At 58.9% G+C, this 18,483-nt stretch overlaps 1 protein-coding gene across 7 annotated transcripts in view; it reads left to right on the plus strand.

Annotated features, from left to right (window-relative positions):
• IMPDH1 (inosine monophosphate dehydrogenase 1) overlaps nucleotides 1-18,483 on the plus strand; it is a 27,516-nt gene that overhangs the window by 2,910 nt on the left and 6,123 nt on the right. Inside the window, exons 2-15 of one of the 7 annotated variants that reach the window (XM_040644038.1) lie at nucleotides 1,372-1,473; nucleotides 3,599-3,647; nucleotides 5,825-5,926; nucleotides 6,045-6,191; nucleotides 6,368-6,574; nucleotides 6,708-6,795; nucleotides 7,624-7,823; nucleotides 8,446-8,536; nucleotides 8,793-8,888; nucleotides 10,198-10,341; nucleotides 10,449-10,593; nucleotides 10,874-11,017; nucleotides 11,132-11,215; nucleotides 12,428-13,173. In XM_040644038.1, coding sequence (XP_040499972.1) covers nucleotides 1,372-1,473; nucleotides 3,599-3,647; nucleotides 5,825-5,926; nucleotides 6,045-6,191; nucleotides 6,368-6,574; nucleotides 6,708-6,795; nucleotides 7,624-7,823; nucleotides 8,446-8,536; nucleotides 8,793-8,888; nucleotides 10,198-10,341; nucleotides 10,449-10,593; nucleotides 10,874-11,017; nucleotides 11,132-11,215; nucleotides 12,428-12,449 — 1,621 coding nt within the window. In that variant the 3' untranslated portion in view covers nucleotides 12,450-13,173. Of the gene's footprint in view, nucleotides 1-1,371; nucleotides 1,474-3,598; nucleotides 3,648-5,824; nucleotides 5,927-6,044; nucleotides 6,192-6,367; nucleotides 6,575-6,707; nucleotides 6,796-7,623; nucleotides 7,824-8,445; nucleotides 8,537-8,792; nucleotides 8,889-10,197; nucleotides 10,342-10,448; nucleotides 10,594-10,873; nucleotides 11,018-11,131; nucleotides 11,216-12,427; nucleotides 13,174-18,483 lie in introns of those variants that run through there. The other 6 variants (XM_040644041.1, XM_040644042.1, XM_040644036.1 and 3 more) reach the window with 6 other exon arrangements.

The raw sequence follows: 18,483 nt of genomic DNA on the forward strand, positions 1-18,483 counted from the left end.
GGGGGGGGGCACAGCCAGCCACATTGCCAGGAAGAGGACTGTGTCCCTGCCCTGCCTTTCTCTCCCCTTACCAAGAAGTGAGCTGTGGGGACCACAGGAGGATGGAGGAGACTGTGGAGTTCGGGGGTGGGGGGATCTGCTCTCTAGATTTTGGTCAGGGAGTAGCATTAGCAGTTCTGGTCACACAGAGGGAAGGGTCTGTCCCCTGCCACCCCACCTCTCCTCATGTGAATCAATTTGCTACCAAATCTTAGAGCCCCCATGGAGAAATCTGGGTCTTGCTGGGCCCCCGGAGCCACCAAACTTCTGCTTTGGGAAATCTTCAAAACTTCCCTAGCCTGTCCTAATTTGTATGCATACTTGGCTAGGCCAGGCCTGTGATCCTCCCTCACCTTCCCACCACACTATCCTCCCAAATAAAAACCAATTTTCCTCTCTGGGGTTAAAACCCCAATGATTATACATCACTTTCTGAGCTGGGGACAGGGATGTCGAACTGAAGCATTGGATCAGGAAGCCAAGGCAGTACCCATCCTCCCTCGCTTTCTGCACTGAAGCTTTTGCATCTGTAAAGTGGGGATCTCTAATAGTTGGCAGCTAATGGGTTATAGAGTAAATGTGATCATTTATGAAAAAATGCCTTGTAAACTGCAGAGGGCTTCAAGGCTGCCCAAAGGTCAGGGAATGTCACTGTTGGGAGCGCCTGTCCCCTAGTCATGATGTTGGGGGAGATGGGAGCCTACGCTGCTGGGAGGGTACAACCACAAACTCCAGTATGTTGGGGAGCTGTGAGCCCACACCCAGTACCTCAGGGCTCCAAGTCCCCATCACAGTCTGGCCCTTGGTCTTGGGTAAAGGCAAACCGTGTTAGAGGTGTCCCTGGGCTGGGGAGTAGGAAAAGGGGAGACGGGGGCCAGATGGCTGGGGGAGCCCAGACTGGGGCCACCCAGGTTGGGAGTGAACCTGGGGGGCGCGCTGCGGGGAGGGGGGGCTAGGAGGCGGGACCACCACTGGTGGAGGGGGCGTGTCCCGGCCTGGTTCAGTCCCCTCCCCCCACTGGAGCCACACGCCCTCCCCCGCCCGGTACGCGGGGCCGCTGTGCCACTGCAGGCGGCGGCTGGGCCCGGCTCCACGGGGCCTTTGTGCGGCGCGGGGCGGAGGCGGCGGCCTCCCGGGGGAGGGGCGGGAGGAGAGGGCGGCGCCCCGGGCCCGCCTCGCCGCTGCCGCAGCCCCCGCCCCCGGCCCGCCTGGCCCGCGGCGGCAGCGTGGCCGCGGCGCGGCGTCAGCACAGCAGCGGCGACAGCAGCGACAGCAGCCACAGCAGCGGGGCGGCCCGCGCGGGTGTTTATGTCGGGTCGCGGTGTCTCCCAGCAGCATGGCGGACTACCTGATCAGCGGCGGCACCGGCTATGTGCCGGAGGATGGGCTCACCGCGCAGCAGCTCTTCGCCAACGCCGACGGCCTCACCTACAAGTAAGCTCCCGGGGGCGGGGGCGGGGGGGCTTGGCCCCACCTCGGTGCACCCACCCGCGCGCCGCGATCCCCCGGCCCCGGCCCTACACGTGCACCGTTCCCCCCTCGGGGACGCCCGCGTTCTCCGGCCCCGATTCGAGTGACTTGGGGTGGGGGTGGGGGGGCTGGGCGAAGGAAGGAAGGAGGCCCGCGCTGAGAGCAGACGGACGTGGCACAGCGACATCGCGGGCCCTCGGTGCCATGCCCCGTTTATGGCCGGATCCGGGTTCGGCCTGCCCCCTTCCTCCTCTCTCGGGTATCTTGGCCCCATGGAGGGGCTTGGGGCTTGTGGGAACTGGAGATGTGGGAGTTACGGAGAGACTTTTTCCAGACCTTGGTCCAGGACACCCTCTCGCTCCCAGCTCACATGAGGGCAGAAGGGACCCTGGAGTCCAGCTAAGGCAGCTGCTTGGGTGTTGCCTCCAGGAGAGGCCCAGCTGGGCAGTTGGGATGGCTCCTTTTTGTCACGGACCTGTCCAGCCTTCCTTCCACTTGTGCCCTGCCTGCCCACAGGTTAGCACTAGTGACCCCCTGGACATGGGTATTCTGTGACTACCACCCCAAGCCCACCCCACGTGGGATTTTGGAGGAGGATGAGACCTCTCCGTTTGCCTCTGGCTTAGTTTGCTTTTCCATGGGCCCTGGGCCAGTTGTCCTGTGGGCTGCAGGCCTGGCTCTCGCTCTCCTGGCTGCAGGACTGTGTCCGTGCCAGGAAAGAGCATCAAAACCTGGGACTGGGAGGAGTGGGGATGCTGGTAAGTCCAAAGCACTCCTGCCCTGTCTCCTGCCAGTCCCTGCCCTCGCCTGTAGGCATTCCTGCTTGGCAGGCAGTTTCCCTAGACACCAGGATTCCCAGTCATTCCTGAGTGGCCAACTTGCCTGGCCGTAGCTGGGGTGTGGGCTAGGTGAGGAATGTAGATAATATGGAGAGTATGTCCAGGGGTCCAGACTCCAGCGTTTCTCCTCCTGCCTCTCAGTGAGCCACAGAGGCCTCTTCACTTACAGAAGGCTGCCAAGGGGGCAGGGGCATTTAGGGGTCTTTATTCGTTTGGGGGTCTTCGATGAAGGAGGAGAAAGTATCTCTTTGATATATTGTTCACTGGAGTCTTCTAGGAGAACTCACCAGGGAAATTCCTAGGAGTTTCTCCAGGTCTGGGGCAGGTTAAAGACCCCACCCCTCTGATCCACCCTGGAGCTTTTCCTTCCTGCACTGGGGTGCCTGCTGCTTTGCTTAGTCTGGTTGGGAGTGTTCCTGAAGCATGGAGCATTTGCTTTTGGGTGTGTCTGTCAAGGCCCTGTGATTTCAGGCAGATCGAGCCCATGGGGCCCCCTGGGCTATGGCACTGTACTTTGCCATTCCCATGCAGGCCTACACTCTCCTTCTGGGGTTTGCTGTGACCATGGCCCACCCTAGCACTGGCAGCTGCCACGCTTTGGCCAGGGCGCCAGTGTCCTTGTCCTAACAATTGTAAAGCCCCCTTCCTCCCCTTTCCCATCCCAGGCCATGTCTGTGGGTTGCTCCAGGCCAGCTGGAGTGGAGTGCCTTCTCTGTCAGAACGCGCCCCATGCTCAGCCACCTGGGGTCCCTCCATGCTGTTCTGAACCCCTTGTGACTCAGCAGCCCCAGCCCTGGGCTTGCAGCTTGTCCTGTGCTTTGTGATGTTCTTGCCATGCTGCACTACTGAATGGCTTCTGGGTTCGTTCCGTGTTTGCGGACTGTCTCCCCCCATCAGGATGGAGAAGAGTTTAAGAGCAAGCACTGTATGTGCCATTTGTGTCATTACGGGAAGTAATACGTCCCTCGCTGAACTCGGAGCCCTGAAGACAATAGACATTTGGGGCCAACCGCCTTGGTGGCACCCCGCGTCCACAGACCCTCCGCTGGCTTTGGCTGTAGGTCTCTGGGCTGGAGTCCACAAGATGCTAGTGGGGGGCATAAGGGGGCTTCAGCCCTGCTCAGGGAACAGCCTGGATCAGAGGGCTCCAGTCTCTGCCCCTCTTGCCGCCCCCATGCTGCCTCCCCTAGGCCCTGCCCCTTTGCGGGACCGCTCCCCACCCAGTAACACTCACTTTTCTGTCTTCACAGCGACTTCCTGATTCTCCCAGGATTCATAGACTTCATAGCTGACGAGGTGGTAAGTACCTCTTCTGCTGACCTGGGAGGAGAAGGACCATGCATGTGGTAGAAGAGGCTGACTTCTTGCTCAAGGGCAGGCTGTGGGAGAGACTTTTCTTGGGCACGTAGCCTTTATTGCTGCCAGAGAAACTGGCACAGTGCAGTGGGTCATGTCTAATAGAGCAGAGGTAGCTGTGGGGATTCAGGGGTGTGCTGAGCAGTAGGCCTGGCCCAGGGCGGGAGGGCTTCACTGGCAGAGCCCACGGTGAGGTCCAAAAAGGCCCTGAGGGGATGGGCATGGGTGTGGCAGCCTTCTTACCACAGACGGGAAGGATTGGATTTTGTCTGAAATGCTGAGCAAGGACATGACAGAAGCCAGTAAAATTCTGGAAACTTTGGATGAGGTGGACAGACTTGTTTGTGGATCCATAATGCACGGGAATTGGCAAGAGGATTTGAAAGAATTAGATTTGGGACCAATACAAGGAAACACAGCGCCTCACTTTATTGGAGGGGCTCCGCAATGAGCCACGCGAATGAACAATGTTCCTTACAAATTCAGATATGACAAGCTCGTAGAAGCCAAGGGTAAGTGCTGATGAGTATAAGTCGTTTCACGGAAAAGTCAGATTCTTTTTTTTTTTTTTTTTAAGATTTTATTTATTTGTCAGAGAGACAGCGAGAGAGAGCACAAGCAGGGGGAGCGGCAGGTGAGGCAGAAGCAGGCTCCCCACTGAGCAGGGAGCCCAATGCGGGACTCGATCCCAGACCCCTGGGATCATGACCTGAGCTGAAGGCAGATGCTTAACCCACTGAGCCACTCAGACGTCCCAAGTTAGATTATTCTATGATGAATTCATGCACATTAAAGAAATAGTTTCCTTTTTTGCTGTAATTGATATTCAGTCCGACCCTCCAGAAAGACCAAAGGTCCGAGCGTGCCTGTGTCACTCTTACATCGGAGAGACTCCCGTCCAGCCTGTGTAGCCAGTGCTGATGCAGACAGATTTTTAGGGGAAAATTTGGGCTATTCTGGATATGTACCCTATGATGGCAACCAGGGTGTCTTGGTTCAGCTGTTCAGTTTAACAAAGTTTACTAAGCCCTCTGGCTTTGTGCCAGACCCCGGGCAGGGTGCGAGGAAGAAAGGGATGGAAAAGGCCCCTCCCGGCCATCAAGGGTCTCCCTGTCCTGTGGCCTAGGTCAGGAGGGCTGTGTGGCTCTTCTGTGGTTTGATGGGAAGGGAGAAGGTGGAGTTTTCTAGGCTGCAGGGCCTGGGTTCTGAACCAGGGTCTGTGAGATGGACTTCAGGGGCCTATGAATCTCCAAAAATTCTCTACCAAAGTTTGTGAGTGCTTTGGAGGCTAGGATCCACGAGCTGTTGGCCGGAATCTCAGAGACAGATTCCTCCCAAATGTGTATTTACAGCCCCGACTTCTCCCCTGAGTGGCACACCCCCAGTTACCTACTTTCCTGGATGGCTGACAGACTCCTTCCCGTGCCTGCCTCCCCCCCCCCACAGTCACAGCATCTCCTGCCTGGCCCTGTCCTGCAGCCTCCTCGGAGGCCCTCTCCACATCAGACCCCGAGTGACCTCTTTAAAACGTAAAGCAGATCATGTCTCTCCTCTGCCTGAGACCTTCCTGTGGCTTCTCAGCTTAGAGTCGAGTCTAAGTTCTCTTCCTGGCTTTCAAGGCTACACATCCTCACTGCCCACCCATCCCCCTGCCTGCCTCTCTCCCCTTAGCCCCCACCTCCCACCTCGTACTGTGCTAGCCCTTTTCTGTCTTAAATGCACCTCAGGAAGACTGGGAACAGAGGGCAGTTTCACACACGCAGCCCCCTCTGCCTGTAACGACAGTCCCTCAGACTCCGACTTGATTGGTTCCCACTGGTCGTATCCCAAGAAAGAGGCTTGCCCTGACCACCGCGTCCTTCCTCCTATGGTCATTTGGCTTTGTTGTCTTTCTTTGGAGCCTTTATCCTGACTGAAATAATCTCGCACGTGTTTTTCGTGTTTGTCATCTTTCTTTCCGAGTAGGATGTAACCTCCAGGAGGGACAGCAGGCACCTTACCTGCCTTGTCCGCTGTGGTATCTGCAGGCCTGTCCTGGTGCTGGGGACCCATAGGAGCTCAGTAAATGTTTGTTGAGCGAATGGTAAAACTCTTCACGTAGACTGTGCCTCTATTCTCAGGACCTGACTTCAGCCCTGACTCGGAAGATCACTCTGAAGACACCGCTGATCTCCTCCCCAATGGACACTGTGACGGAAGCCGACATGGCCATTGCCATGGCTGTGAGTCAGGCACCGGGGTGGGGGGTGGGGGGCTGAACAGGGGACCGGATTCACAAGTGGGGTTTGCAGAGCAAGAGGGTTGCCCCCTGGCTCTGACCATGCTTCCCTTCCACCCCAGCTGATGGGCGGTATTGGTTTCATTCACCACAACTGCACCCCGGAGTTCCAGGCCAATGAGGTGCGGAAGGTCAAGGCAAGTACCAGGCCCGTCCCCAGAAAGAAGATGCGACCTGGCCGCCCCCTCCTTTGCCATCCCTGCAGGCTGGTGCGTCCCCTGGCTGATTGCTGTGGGGTCTTGTCTGCCCTTCTCCACACTGGGGACACAAGGCCCAGCCCTCGTTTGCCCACTGGCCCCTCTCCCCATTGAGAGCCCTGGCCCCTCTGTGGCGTGGCCATACACCACCTTCTTCCAGCCTTTTCCTTCCCCGTCTCCACCCCCAGAAATTTGAACAGGGCTTCATCACGGACCCCGTGGTGCTAAGCCCCTCGCATACCGTGGGCGATGTGTTGGAGGCCAAGATCCGGCATGGCTTTTCCGGCATCCCCATCACGGAGACAGGCACCATGGGCAGCAAGCTGGTGGGCATCGTAACCTCCCGAGACATTGACTTTCTTGCCGAGAAGGACCACACCACCCTCCTCAGTGAGGTACCTGCGGGGCGGAGGGAGGACCTCACATCCTGGGGCCTCAGGCTGGTGCCTGTGACCAGGGACCAGAGGGAGGCCTGGCTCCCTTCTCTCTCACCTGCCAACCTGCAGGCAAATGTTCCTGGCTCCACAGGTGATGACTCCGCGGAACGAGCTGGTGGTGGCTCCAGCGGGTGTCACGTTGAAAGAGGCGAATGAGATCCTGCAGCGCAGCAAGAAAGGTACCCGGGAGTGGGCGGAAAGCTCCAGACCCCCCAGCCTGGCCCCCGGGACCCCAGGCCCCCTGTTCCTTCAGAGCTTTATAGATCGTCCCAGCAACCAGACTGGCTGGGCCTTGGGGAAGATTTGCATAATCCCAGGTTGGGGCATGAATCCTGAGGGCCTTCTCCTGGCTTAGGAAAACCCGTCCCTTATTCAGTGTCTTCACACTGTGTCTCCCCATAAAGCTCGTTATGTGAAATACTCATCACAAAGAAAGTCTGAAACGTGCTGCTTTTTATCTCCCATATTCCATTTAAAAAACCTGTATGTCAGCTTATTAAAGGCCCTGAGAAATTCTGCAGGTAGGTTTATTTGACATTGGGGCTGCTAACATAATATCCATTAGGCCCCTATGGGAGACACTGGGCAACGCCTCCCTGGCTCATATTGGATTGTTTTCTGGGGGTGGTATTGGAGAGGCTATGTGTTCCTCCCTGCAAAACAGCCTCACCTTTGTGCCCTGGCTAGGAGTTTTCGACCACTGTGGCCTGTGGCCTAGCAGGTGAAAGGCTGCCAGTGCTGGGGGGCCACCCACCCAGCCTGGTTAGGCCACAGGGCAGGAAGAGCTCCGGAACCCACTTGGCTAGCAGGTTTCTTTGCTTCCTGTTCCTTGGGCAGAGGGCCAGAGCCCTAGGAGCATTTCCTGGGTGGGTGCTGTCACCTAGTGGCTGGTTTGGGTACTTCAGTGGAATCTCTGGCCGAGTGTGTTTTGTCCTCACCGCCCCCCACTCCCACTCCAGCCCCAAGGGGCTTCTGCTCCTTCACCTAACCTCTGCATGCCTCATCAGGAAAGCTGCCCATTGTCAACGATCGTGACGAGCTGGTGGCCATCATTGCCCGCACTGACCTGAAGAAGAACAGGGATTACCCTCTGGCCTCCAAGGATTCCCACAAACAGCTGCTGTGTGGGGCGGCCGTGGGCACCCGCGAGGATGACAAATACCGCCTGGATCTGCTCACCCAGGCAGGCGCCGACGTCATAGTGCTGGTACGCACACCGCCCCGGAGCACGGTGGTTCAGGACAGTAGAAGCTTCTGGAGACCGGGTTTGCCTCTAATGAAGCCTGAAACCAGAATTAGGAGGGTCACTGGTACTCTGACAGCTCAGAACAAACTGGGGGCCCGTTGGAGGGCCCTCCACACCCTAATACTTAGAGCTCACATTCTTTGAGAGCCTCCCACTTGCCAGGTCCTGCACTAAGACCTTTCTGTGGACCCTCACCACAGTTCCCTGAGGTTCAGTACCACACCCACCCGTCAGATGAAGAAACCAGGGCGGAAGAAATTCAGTAATTTCATCTGGTAGTGAGTTGGTGGGAACAGGCTGTGGCCCAGGCAACACCTCCTTGCTGTGTGGACTGGTCCATACCGTGGGTATGATGGGGCTTTGTCTGCTCTGAGACCATAAGCTAGTGGTGCTCAACCTTTTGGGCCTCTTTGAGACTCAGTCTGCTGAGAGCTGTCAAGTGTTTTCCCGGGGTGGGGGAGAAAAAGAGCTTTCTCATAACATTTTTCATACAATTTCAGGAGTTTGTCCGCTCATGGTGCCCCTCCTCCCGTGAGGACTGTTAGCCATCGAAGCCTGAGCTTTCCTGTCCCCCTTCTCACAGGACTCCTCCCAAGGGAACTCCGTGTATCAGATCGCCATGGTGCACTATATCAAGCAGAAATACCCCCACCTCCAGGTGATTGGGGGGAATGGTGAGTGCAGGGTCCCCGTCAGCGCCCAGCCCTTGCTCCCTCACTGTGTAACTTCTCCTCTGTCCTTCAGCATCCCTAGGTGATGGCATTGCTCCTGCGTGGGCGCAGAGGGCTGAATGACCGGGCTTGGTCCCTGGGGGTTGGAGGGGGGAGGGTAGACTGGGGTTCCAGGCAGCCCCAGAGCAAGGCAAGGGCATCCCATCCTCACACTGTTCCTCTTTCCCCGCTCCTCCAAACCCTCCTCCCCACCCCCCAGTGGTGACAGCAGCGCAGGCCAAGAACCTGATTGATGCTGGTGTGGACGGGCTGCGTGTGGGCATGGGCTGCGGTTCCATCTGCATCACCCAAGAAGGTAGGTGTCAGGAGAGCGATGCCAACAAGAATGCCCCACTGGCCTCCACGGGCTCTGGGGCCCCACTCTGGGTCCACAGATGCATGCTGAGTGCTCACTGTGCCAGTTCCCCTCCAGGATGGGGGGCTCAAGGGAGGGAGACCTGGGCTCAAACTCTGTCGGGCCCACTGACTTGGGGGCGGCTCGTGTAAGATAAGGTTACTGTGAGTTTTGGGCGTGTGCCAGCCGGCTTCTTAGATTCTGGTCAAGAAGGCCCAATCTGGAGGCTCAAGGCTGGTGTGAGTACTTCTCTGAGGGCCTCGCTGGAAGCCAGCTCCGAGCTGGGAAAAGCTTTGTGACATGGAGATAGTTAAGATGTGGAGATAGCGTGTCCCTGAATGTGTAAGGACGTACAACCTTATCATGGGTGGTGATAGTGGGGGAGGGGGATCCACTCAGTCACAAAGCCCTTTTGTGGGGCGCGCTCCTGACCATGATGTGGGAGAGTGCGAGACCCTGAGGTGTGTCCCCGTGTGGTTGAGGGGTGCTCCCTGGAGCTCGGTGTCTGACTTGTGGGTCCTGGCTTGGCCTGACGGGATGTGTCTGGCCCCTCGAGTGAGGGTCATTTCCCCACAACACTGAGTGACCCATTTAGTCTTCCCTGCATAAAACGTCTCCTCCTTTTGGTGTTCAGAGCCTCTGCTTTCAAGTTTCTACTGTCCCCCTTAGCTGACCATCATGGTAAATGTTGGCCTTCCCTCGGTGTCTCAACAAATATTAATTGAGCACCTGTTGTGTGTCAGGCACTGTTCTAACTCTCGGGATGCAATAGGGACAAAACGGACCCGAGGTGCTTCCCAAGAAGGCCTCTCCTCCACTTTATCCAGCTTTACCTCCGTCCCGAGAAAGTGGTAGCTCCCTGGACTTTCCACTTAAAACCTCATACTTAAACACCTCGGACAGTTGAGCGCAGAGAAATGCACACCGCTATCCCAAAGGAGGCTGTGAGGACCTCCTAGTGACAGGCTTTGCAAATGAAAGAGGTTGAGCCTGGGGACCCCCCAGACCCAAGCGCACCGTTCTGGGGGTGGGGACGCTATACTTTGAAGGCCGTCAGAATCCCGCGTGGTGCTGTTCTCGGTGGAGACGGCCAGGTCCCCCGAGGGACATTGCCCCTGGTGTTCTTCTTTGCTGTCGCCTGTCTTGTGCCTCAGAAGTACCACCCAGCCCTGCCCCTCCTCCCAAGCGGAGGTGGGGCACACGGAGGAAGGGGCCTCCACCTGGCCCCTGGGCTGCCGCGGGCTCCTCTGACTGCTATGCCCTCCCACAGTGATGGCGTGTGGTCGGCCCCAGGGCACCGCCGTCTACAAGGTGGCTGAGTACGCCCGGCGCTTCGGGGTGCCGGTCATAGCGGATGGTGGCATCCAGACCGTGGGCCACGTGGTCAAGGCCTTGGCCCTGGGCGCCTCCACAGGTGAGGGGCTCTGCTGGGGACTGGGCAGGCCGGTGGGGGGCCGGGAGCTGGGCAAGGGCAGTAGGAGGTCTATGGGGCTAGAGGCACTGACCCCTCGACCACCACAGTGATGATGGGCTCCCTGCTCGCCGCCACCACGGAGGCCCCTGGCGAGTACTTCTTCTCGGATGGGGTGAGGCTCAAGAAGTACCGGGGCATGGGCTCCTTGGATGCCATGGAGAAGAGCAGCAGCAGCCAGAAACGATACTTCAGGTGCCCTGCTTCCGAACCCCGGCCCCAGGCCCATCAGCCCGCAGCCCTCCAGCATCCACACCACCTGTGACCTCCCCACACGGTGCCCGGCCTCCATGGTCTTGTTCTGGAAACCGAGGCACAGGGTACAAGTAGTAAACCTGGGATAGGACCTGGGCCATCTGACTCAGAACCCAGGGAGTGGCTGCTTTGGGGGGCCTTGCGGGTGGGCTCCCCTCTGCTGGGTGGGCTCCCCTGGGCCGTGGGGCTGCTTGGCTCAGTCTCTTTGCCCTCCACGCAGCGAGGGGGATAAGGTGAAGATCGCACAGGGCGTCTCGGGCTCCATCCAGGACAAAGGCTCCATTCAGAAGTTCGTGCCCTACCTCATAGCAGGTATCCAGCACGGCTGCCAGGACATCGGCGCCCGCAGCCTGTCTGTCCTGCGGTGAGTGCTGGGGCTGCGGGGACCTGGGAGGCTCCTGACTCCTCCCTGCTGCTTCTCTCCCTCTTTCTTTCTCTGTCCTCGGTGCCCCTGACGCACTCCACCTACCCCCTTCAGGTCCATGATGTACTCAGGGGAGCTCAAGTTTGAGAAGCGGACCATGTCGGCTCAGATCGAGGGCGGTGTCCATGGCCTGCACTCGTAAGTGTGGTGGCCTCCTTGCCCCAGCTGGCTGGCACTGGGTCGGGCAGGTGGGGCCATGGTTCGGAGGCCAAGCTGAGGTTTCAGGGAACCCTTGGGCCATCTGCCCCAGGGATGGATGCTGCTGCAGGATGACCCCATGGGCCTGTCCTGCAGGGCCTAGCCCGCCCTTGAACCCTGTCCTTTAGCCCCAGTGCAGGCAGGCCCCTCCCCTCCCCTCGGGCATCTCCCCGAGCAGGGCATGGGAGATGTGGCCGCTGGCCCCTCCTGGGCTCCCAGTCCCTTGCTTGCTCAGAAGCTTGGTGGCTGGTGGCAGAGGCTGGTGGCGCTGAGCTCTTGCTGGTGGCAGCGTCAGGCAGGCAGGTGGAGGCCGCGGGCACGAGCCCCCTGGCGGGGAGAAGGGCAGAGAGACAGATGCCAGGGCCGGCGCCGGGGCGACCGTGGGCGGGGGCAGTGCTAGCTGGCAGCAGTAGTCACAGAGGCATGCGTCCCCGCCCTGGTCGAGAGGGCCTGTCCCCCCAGGCATCGGCGGGCATCTAACCTGTGTCTCTTTCTGCCCCATCCTCCCGTAGCTATACCTTTCTGCCGTGTAAGTAACCGCGCTGCCCGGGCCAAGTGTAGAGTAGAGCAGGGGCAGTCTGGGTGGGACCTGGGCTGGGGGCGGGGGCCGTTGGGTCGGGGGTGGCACTGGGGTGTAATCATGGGACACGGACCCTAGGACCAGCACCGAGCTGGGGGCAGCCAGCCGTGGCCCCTCCTCCAGCGGAAACGGCCCCTTCTGGGGTGCAGACAGATGTCCCTGCCCGCAGGCCTGAGGTTTCCCTGTCTTGGACTGGGCCCAGTGACCACACGGGGCCTAGGCCACTGTGTGTGCAGGGGTGGGGTAGAGACATGGGCGGCAGAGGTTCAGCTTGGTCTGAGCTTGCTCTGTGAGGACGGACTGTCTTTAGCTGCGTCTCCACCCCCAGCATGGAGGACAGTCTGCTCAGCTGTGGCTGTGGCCAGAAGGAGCATGGCTGTCTCTGGACCTGGCATGGTTCTTTCGGGAGCCTTGGCCTGGGGAACACAGAGGCGCAGGACCTGCTCTTTCCCACCCCCCAACCCCCCACGTGGGGAGGCCCTGGCAGCCCAGGGTCTAATGGCAAGGGGATCTGGGAATGGAGCAGGGTCCAGACACCCACTCTTGGCTTCCCTCTTGCCTTGTCCCCACAGTTACGAGAAGCGGCTGTACTGAGGATGGTGGTGGAAGCCGGGGCAGTGGAGGGGGTGCGCCGCAGGGTGCCCCTTTGAGCACAGCCTCCCTCCATAACTGAGTGGTCCATAGATTTGCACTACGGACTCCCCAGCTCCTTTCCAGGGAGAGAGGAAGGGAGCCCCTGAGGGTCTGCGGCCCCTCCTGGCCATCCCCTGCAGAGGCAGGACTGCTCCTGCGGCTCAGCTGCCCCAGGGGTCCCCCCGGGCTCCCCCTCCTTCAGTCCCCCTGAGCCTAGCCAGCCTGGGCTCTCAGGCCCTGTGCCTGCCTCAGGTCTTTCTCGCTGCAGCCTGCTCCGGCCTGGCACCCACCCCTGGGGCAGGTGGCCCCTCCTGGCTTCCGTAGGGCACCTCCCTCCCCAACCCCCACCCCGGAAATGGTGCTCTCCTGGCCCTGCCTCTGGCCCCTTCCTGGGCTGCTGCCCCCTCAGCCATGTGGCACTTCTGGGCTCCTGACCTAGGCCAGAGGGAGGTCTCTGCCCCCTTCCCCCGGCCCTAGGCTCCCCAGCCCTGCTCCTCAGGCCGCTCCCCCGTCCCTGGCCCTGGGGAGGAGGCTGCCCATCATTCCTGACTCACCGTCACCCCCAGGTGTACCATTCCTGCCCTTCCCTCTCAGCTGCAGTCGAAGGCTTTAACTTTGCACACTTTGGGGTCACAGTTACGTCATTGTATATTAAATAGTCTGAATAAATCAAGAGGTCTCAACACCTCTGCCATCCTGTCTCTGCCCCTTGTCCACTGGGCAGTTGGCCCCTGTCCTGGTGGGGAGCTGGAGCCCCGAGCCCCGATCAGAGCGGGGGTGGGGGTGGGGCACCAGGCCCAGCCTCCCCAGGAAGCTGAGGAGGGAGCTGGGGGACTCTGGGGCTTCCTGACACAAGTGGGCCACATGGCCGGGGGCGGGGGGGTCTCCCAGGCCCATGCCTACACCGGCATAGTCCCCTGCTGCCTGTCGCCAGCAGCCACGCAGGCAGACGGAGTGGCAGAGGGGCCACCGAGGCTGTAGAAGATAAGCGTCGGGAGCCTCACTGGTGGCTGCCCACAAGTCCCCACTGTGGCCTCGTGACACCAAACGGTGCAGCCTGGACACAGGCGGGAGCAGAGCATGGCTGTGGCCCTGACCTGCGGCCTCATCAGTGAAGACCGTGTGTGGGTACCAGGTAGAGGGGCTCCGCTCCCACTGTCCATCTGTGGCTCGGGCCCTGTGTCCCAGCCTCAAACCCTTCCTGGTGGGGACAGCACTGACATATGGGCTGCTGAATATCCTCGGCCAGGGGGGTGGGGGGAAGGTTCACATTGCCTTCCTGTGCTTCTGTTGTAGTTGGGCACTGGGCACACAGCCGTGCCACCAGGTACAGACACCGCTTAGGAGCGGAAGCAAAGAGCACGAATGTTCCAGGGACAGGAATGAGCAGAGGGTGTAGAAACAAAACCCCAGCTTGTGGGTCATGAATAGCTGGAAACATTGCCCTCACTGTCAGGGAGGGGCTGCCCTAGGCTGCTCTTGGAGTGCCTGCCGGTACCTGCCCGCTCCCAGACCCTTCCAGAAGGAGACCCCTGGTCTGGGGCCAGCCTGTCACGGTGGCATCTTCCAGCTTTGCGGCGTCTTCAGGGGTGAGAAGGAAAGAACTGGAGGGCAGGACCGTTGGGAAGTTCAGAGCTGGTTCGATGATGCTCCGGGGGTCGCTGCCAAGTGCCTGGGTCATTGAGGGTCCCTGGAGGCCTTGCACCTGGAGTCTGTGGCCTCAGTGAGCACCTAAGAGTCTGAGGTGACCTAGCTAGGTGGGAGAAGGATACACAGATACCAGGGAGTGGTAAAAGCTGAGAGGGGATGGACCAAAACGAGGCCATGTTTCATAGTTTGTCCTGCACGTTGGTTCACAAAAACCGTACAGGAGTCGGCTTGACCAGCAGTTGAGATGGAAAAGATCTAAGGGTTTTTAGAGAACTACAGAGTCACTCGGCATCAAGGGTGTGAGTGATTCAAAGGGAGAATTTTCCTTTTGAGCTAGACCCAACCGGTCAGTTAGAGCTGACCAGGAGAATGGGTTATCTTGTAACAATGGCCTTCCCGTTACTTGAGGTAAGTTAGCCTTAGTTTGACGCTTCCGGAGGAAATTCAAGTACAGTGGCCTTAAATTTTGGTGCGTGTCCAAACCCCCTGGAGAGCTAAAAACAAACCCAGGAGCCCAGGCTCACCGAAGTAGGAGAGGGTCTGGGCCTCTGAGTTATCCCTCACTTCCAGGGCATTCCGACACATACCCTAGCTTGAGAATCACTGTTCAGGAGGAAATCTGTGAACGCAGTTCCGTGGTTTCTGAGACTTGCCAAATTCTTGCCAAATTCAAATTCTTATGGACCGTAAGAATTTCAGACAACACAGCACCTACTTCATGGCCTCATTGTGGGGATTACGTGAGAGAACATATGGAAGCTTATGGGCGCTCGGTAAATTAGTCTCAGCGTGTCCTATTTGCCCTCCCCTTCTTCAAAGGGATGGAGGCTGGAGATGAGCGCATGCCAGGCTGGCCCCGGTGACACACGCACTCTGGCTTGTATAATTTGGCCCCAGTGGGGGAGGCCCAGGTGGGACAAAGGGACAGTTGCTCTAGGGAGGAAGGCCACATCAGATACATTCAGAGGTGGTCCAGAGCCACACTTGGGACAGATGCAGATCACAGACCCCATGGTCAGCAGAATGTGTCCCCGCGGAGTCCAGCCTGGTTCGTGGGGCCCAGGCGCCCCCTCCCCCTCCCCCTGGCACACACCTAGCTCCTGCCCACACCAGGCTGTGGAAGCACCGTGCCACGTCCCGGCAGCGTCTGCACTGGGTATTAGCGGTGCAGGGCGAGGGCAGGCACCAGCAGCAGGAGCTGGCCAGTGTGCCAGCCCCCCGCAGTGACACCAGCACCCAGGCGCTTGGCCCGGGAAGCGGCTCAGCACGCTCTCCTCTCTGTGGCCAGCACCTCGAAGGCACAGGCCAGGTAGAGGTTCGGTACTTGTTCTAGCCGGGGCGGGAGCAGAAGCAGCTGGCGGGGCCCAGGGCACCCCGGGAGGTGCAGCTTGCCGTACAGGGGAACGGAGCCCGGGAGTTGGGGGCTAGCAGTGGAGCCATGGCTGGCCCACCCTGGAGGACAGATGGGGGAGTGGTGGCTGGCCCTCGGCTCTGGCCCCGCCTTTCCCCCCACATCTGCAGGCGGAGAGCCCGGCTCTCAGCTAGCTTGACCCGGTAGCTCGGGGAGGAGCCAGACTAGCCCTCTGCAGGCTCTTTCAGCTTCTGTGCTTCTAGTGCCAATCAGGAAGTGGGTGGGCAGCCAGCCCGGAGAGGGGTCAGCACCCGAGCTCTGTGGACTCCACTACCCTCAATTCCCCCTCCACCCCATCTCCTCACATCCGGGAGTGGGGTCTGGAGAGGAAGAGGGGCCAGCCGTGGGGAGAGGGGGGAGAGGCAGCTCCGCCTCCCACCCTCACACTAAGCTTTTTGTTCCTTCAGGATTCCCCAGGCTTGTAAGAGCCCGACTCCGACACCCACCTCTCTGGGTCCATGCCTCTTCCTCCCCCCACTTTATACATGGGCCCCTCCTCATTAGGGGGTTAGGGGGCAATTCTGTCCACCTCGCCCCACCCCCAGCAGCCCTCCGCCTCCAGCTGAGCAGGGCATCTGCTAGAGGTAGGGCCAGGGTCAGAACACACAGCCCCCCGCAGCACCCACCAGGCCCCAGCTCCAAAACCCTGCTCCCCATACCTGTTGTCAAGGTGGGTGGGAAGGTTTTCAGGAAAAGCCAAGAGAAGGGAAGTCAGGATGAGGCTCACCAGGGGTGGAGTGGCTGGGAAGGAAGAAGGGAGCAAGAGGTGGCTGTGGTGTGACGTCCTTATTATGACCCAGTGTCACTCTCCCACCCCCAACCTTAACTTCTTCCTCCCTGCTGCTCCTTCCCGGTGGACCAGGCTAGTGGGCAATGAAATGTGTTCTGAGCTTCGGGATATCAAGTAAGGGGAGGAACTTTGTTTGGACCCCACACCAGGAATTCTGCTCGGTCCTTCTACGTGGGGAGATGTTGCTTCCACCCCTCCCATGGTCCACGGTGCCTCTAACTCCTTTCCATGGCTCTTGTCTCAGAATATCTAGGGACACAAAGGAGGAAAGGACTTTATATGGTGGCGATGCTGGGGGGGAGAAGAGCAGGGGAAACGAGTGCATTTCATGCTTGGGGAAACAGGAATGCCAGGTCTGGCGGCTTTAGGAGCAGTGTGGCACTGCATCCAGCAGGTGGCGCCAGGACCCATCGACCTGTGAGACCCCGGGGACCCTGGAGTGGGGCAGTTTCCTAGGCAACAGGCAGCCTTTCTGAAAGCCCTGCCCTTGGCAACCATTCCCTGGTTGCCCATGTCCACAGTAAAATTTGGTGTCTGAAGGACAGGAGGAGCACGGGAGTAAAGTAATCTCTCAGAAAGGAGAGAAGCTGGCTGGGGGCGGGGAGAGAAGCCTAAAAGACCTGCTTTCCGCAGCCATTTATTACCAAGCACCAGTCACCGTGGCAGGTGCATCTTATCCTCAGCAATCTCATGAGGCGGTAGTGGCACACATTCCTTTATTACGGGCGGGGGAAATGAGGCCCGGAGAGACAGTGACTTCCCAAGTCACCAGATGCTAAGAGGGGAGCTCAGTGAGGAAGCAGGGCCTGCCCAGACTTTCTCCCTTCCATTCCACCCTACTTCCTGGTGGGCATGGTGTCCAAGTCCCTAAGGGAAGCTGGCGGGAGGGAGCTGAGGGTGAGGCCCATTGGGGGACCAGGAGCACTAGGTGTGGTTGAAGAGAGGCAGAGATGAATCTGCCCTTTGCAGCACGGCTACCTTTGCCCGGCCTGCGTGGGGCACCCCTCTGCTCAGGGTTCCCCTGACCTTGCACTGAGGCTTCCCTCTGGGAGGACCACAGAGGTGGAGGGGAGGGGATTTAGGAATTCTGGAGCTTGTGTGAACTTTCCAGGGAAACCAAGGACAGGCAAGGGGGCCAAGAAGGACAAAGCTGGCACCCGGGGCCATGCGGGAATGGATTCCATTTCAACAGTTGTGTAGGGAAGGCCAGCTTCAACTGGGTCAAGGGACAGATTTGGAGGATTCAAATTCAGTTCACAGATCTAATCTACTCTCACTCATTCCCCTGCTTGCCCCACATGTCCATCAGGATATTAAATCGGATCTCACCCTGAACATAACCATAAACGTTTACCGATACCTGTAAACCAGGAGAACAATCCAGTCGGAGTCTATGTCCAAAAGCGGGAGAAGACCAATATCCCAGCTCGAAGACAGTCAGGCAGAGACAGCAAATTCTCTCTTACTCAGCCTTTCTGTTCTTTTCAGACCTTCAATAGATTGGATGAGGCCCACTCACATTGGGGAGGGAAATCTGCTTTACTCAGTCTACAGATTCAAATGTTAATCTCTCACAGACACACCCTCACAGACACACCCAGAATAATGTTTGGCTATCTGGGCACCCGCGGCCCAGTCAGGTTGGCACATAAAATTAACCATCACACGTCCCCACCATCGTCCCAGACTTGGTCCTTCTTAAATCTACTCCATCTCAAAAAATAGCAATTCTGTTCTTCTGGTTGCTGAGATAAAAACAAAACCAAAAAATCGTGGAGCCACCCTGGCCTCCTCTTTCTCTCACATTTGTGTGAAATCCATCAGCAAATCCTGTTGGCGAGCTTCCAGAATACATCCTCAGTCTAGGCACTTCTTCCAGGCTCTCCCCCAGCAATGGCGGTCCAGGCTGCCGTCCCCTCCTGCATGGTTCCTGCAAGGAGCCCAGTCTGTCCCGGCCTGCAGTGTTGCCTCCCTACAGAGTCTTCTCCTCACGGCCATGGTGGTTCTTCTCCTGCCTCTGCTCAAAACCCTCCAATGGCTTCCCCGGGGTTAAGAGTAAAATCCAGTCTTTACTGTGGCCTACAAGGCCCTTCACGATCTAGCCCCCCCCCCCCCCCCCCCCCCCCCCCCCCCCCCCCCCCCCC

The sequence above is a fragment of the Ursus maritimus genome, unplaced genomic scaffold, assembly GCF_017311325.1.
Source record: "Ursus maritimus isolate PB19 unplaced genomic scaffold, ASM1731132v1 scaffold_3, whole genome shotgun sequence".
Taxonomy (NCBI): Eukaryota; Metazoa; Chordata; class Mammalia; order Carnivora; family Ursidae; genus Ursus; species Ursus maritimus.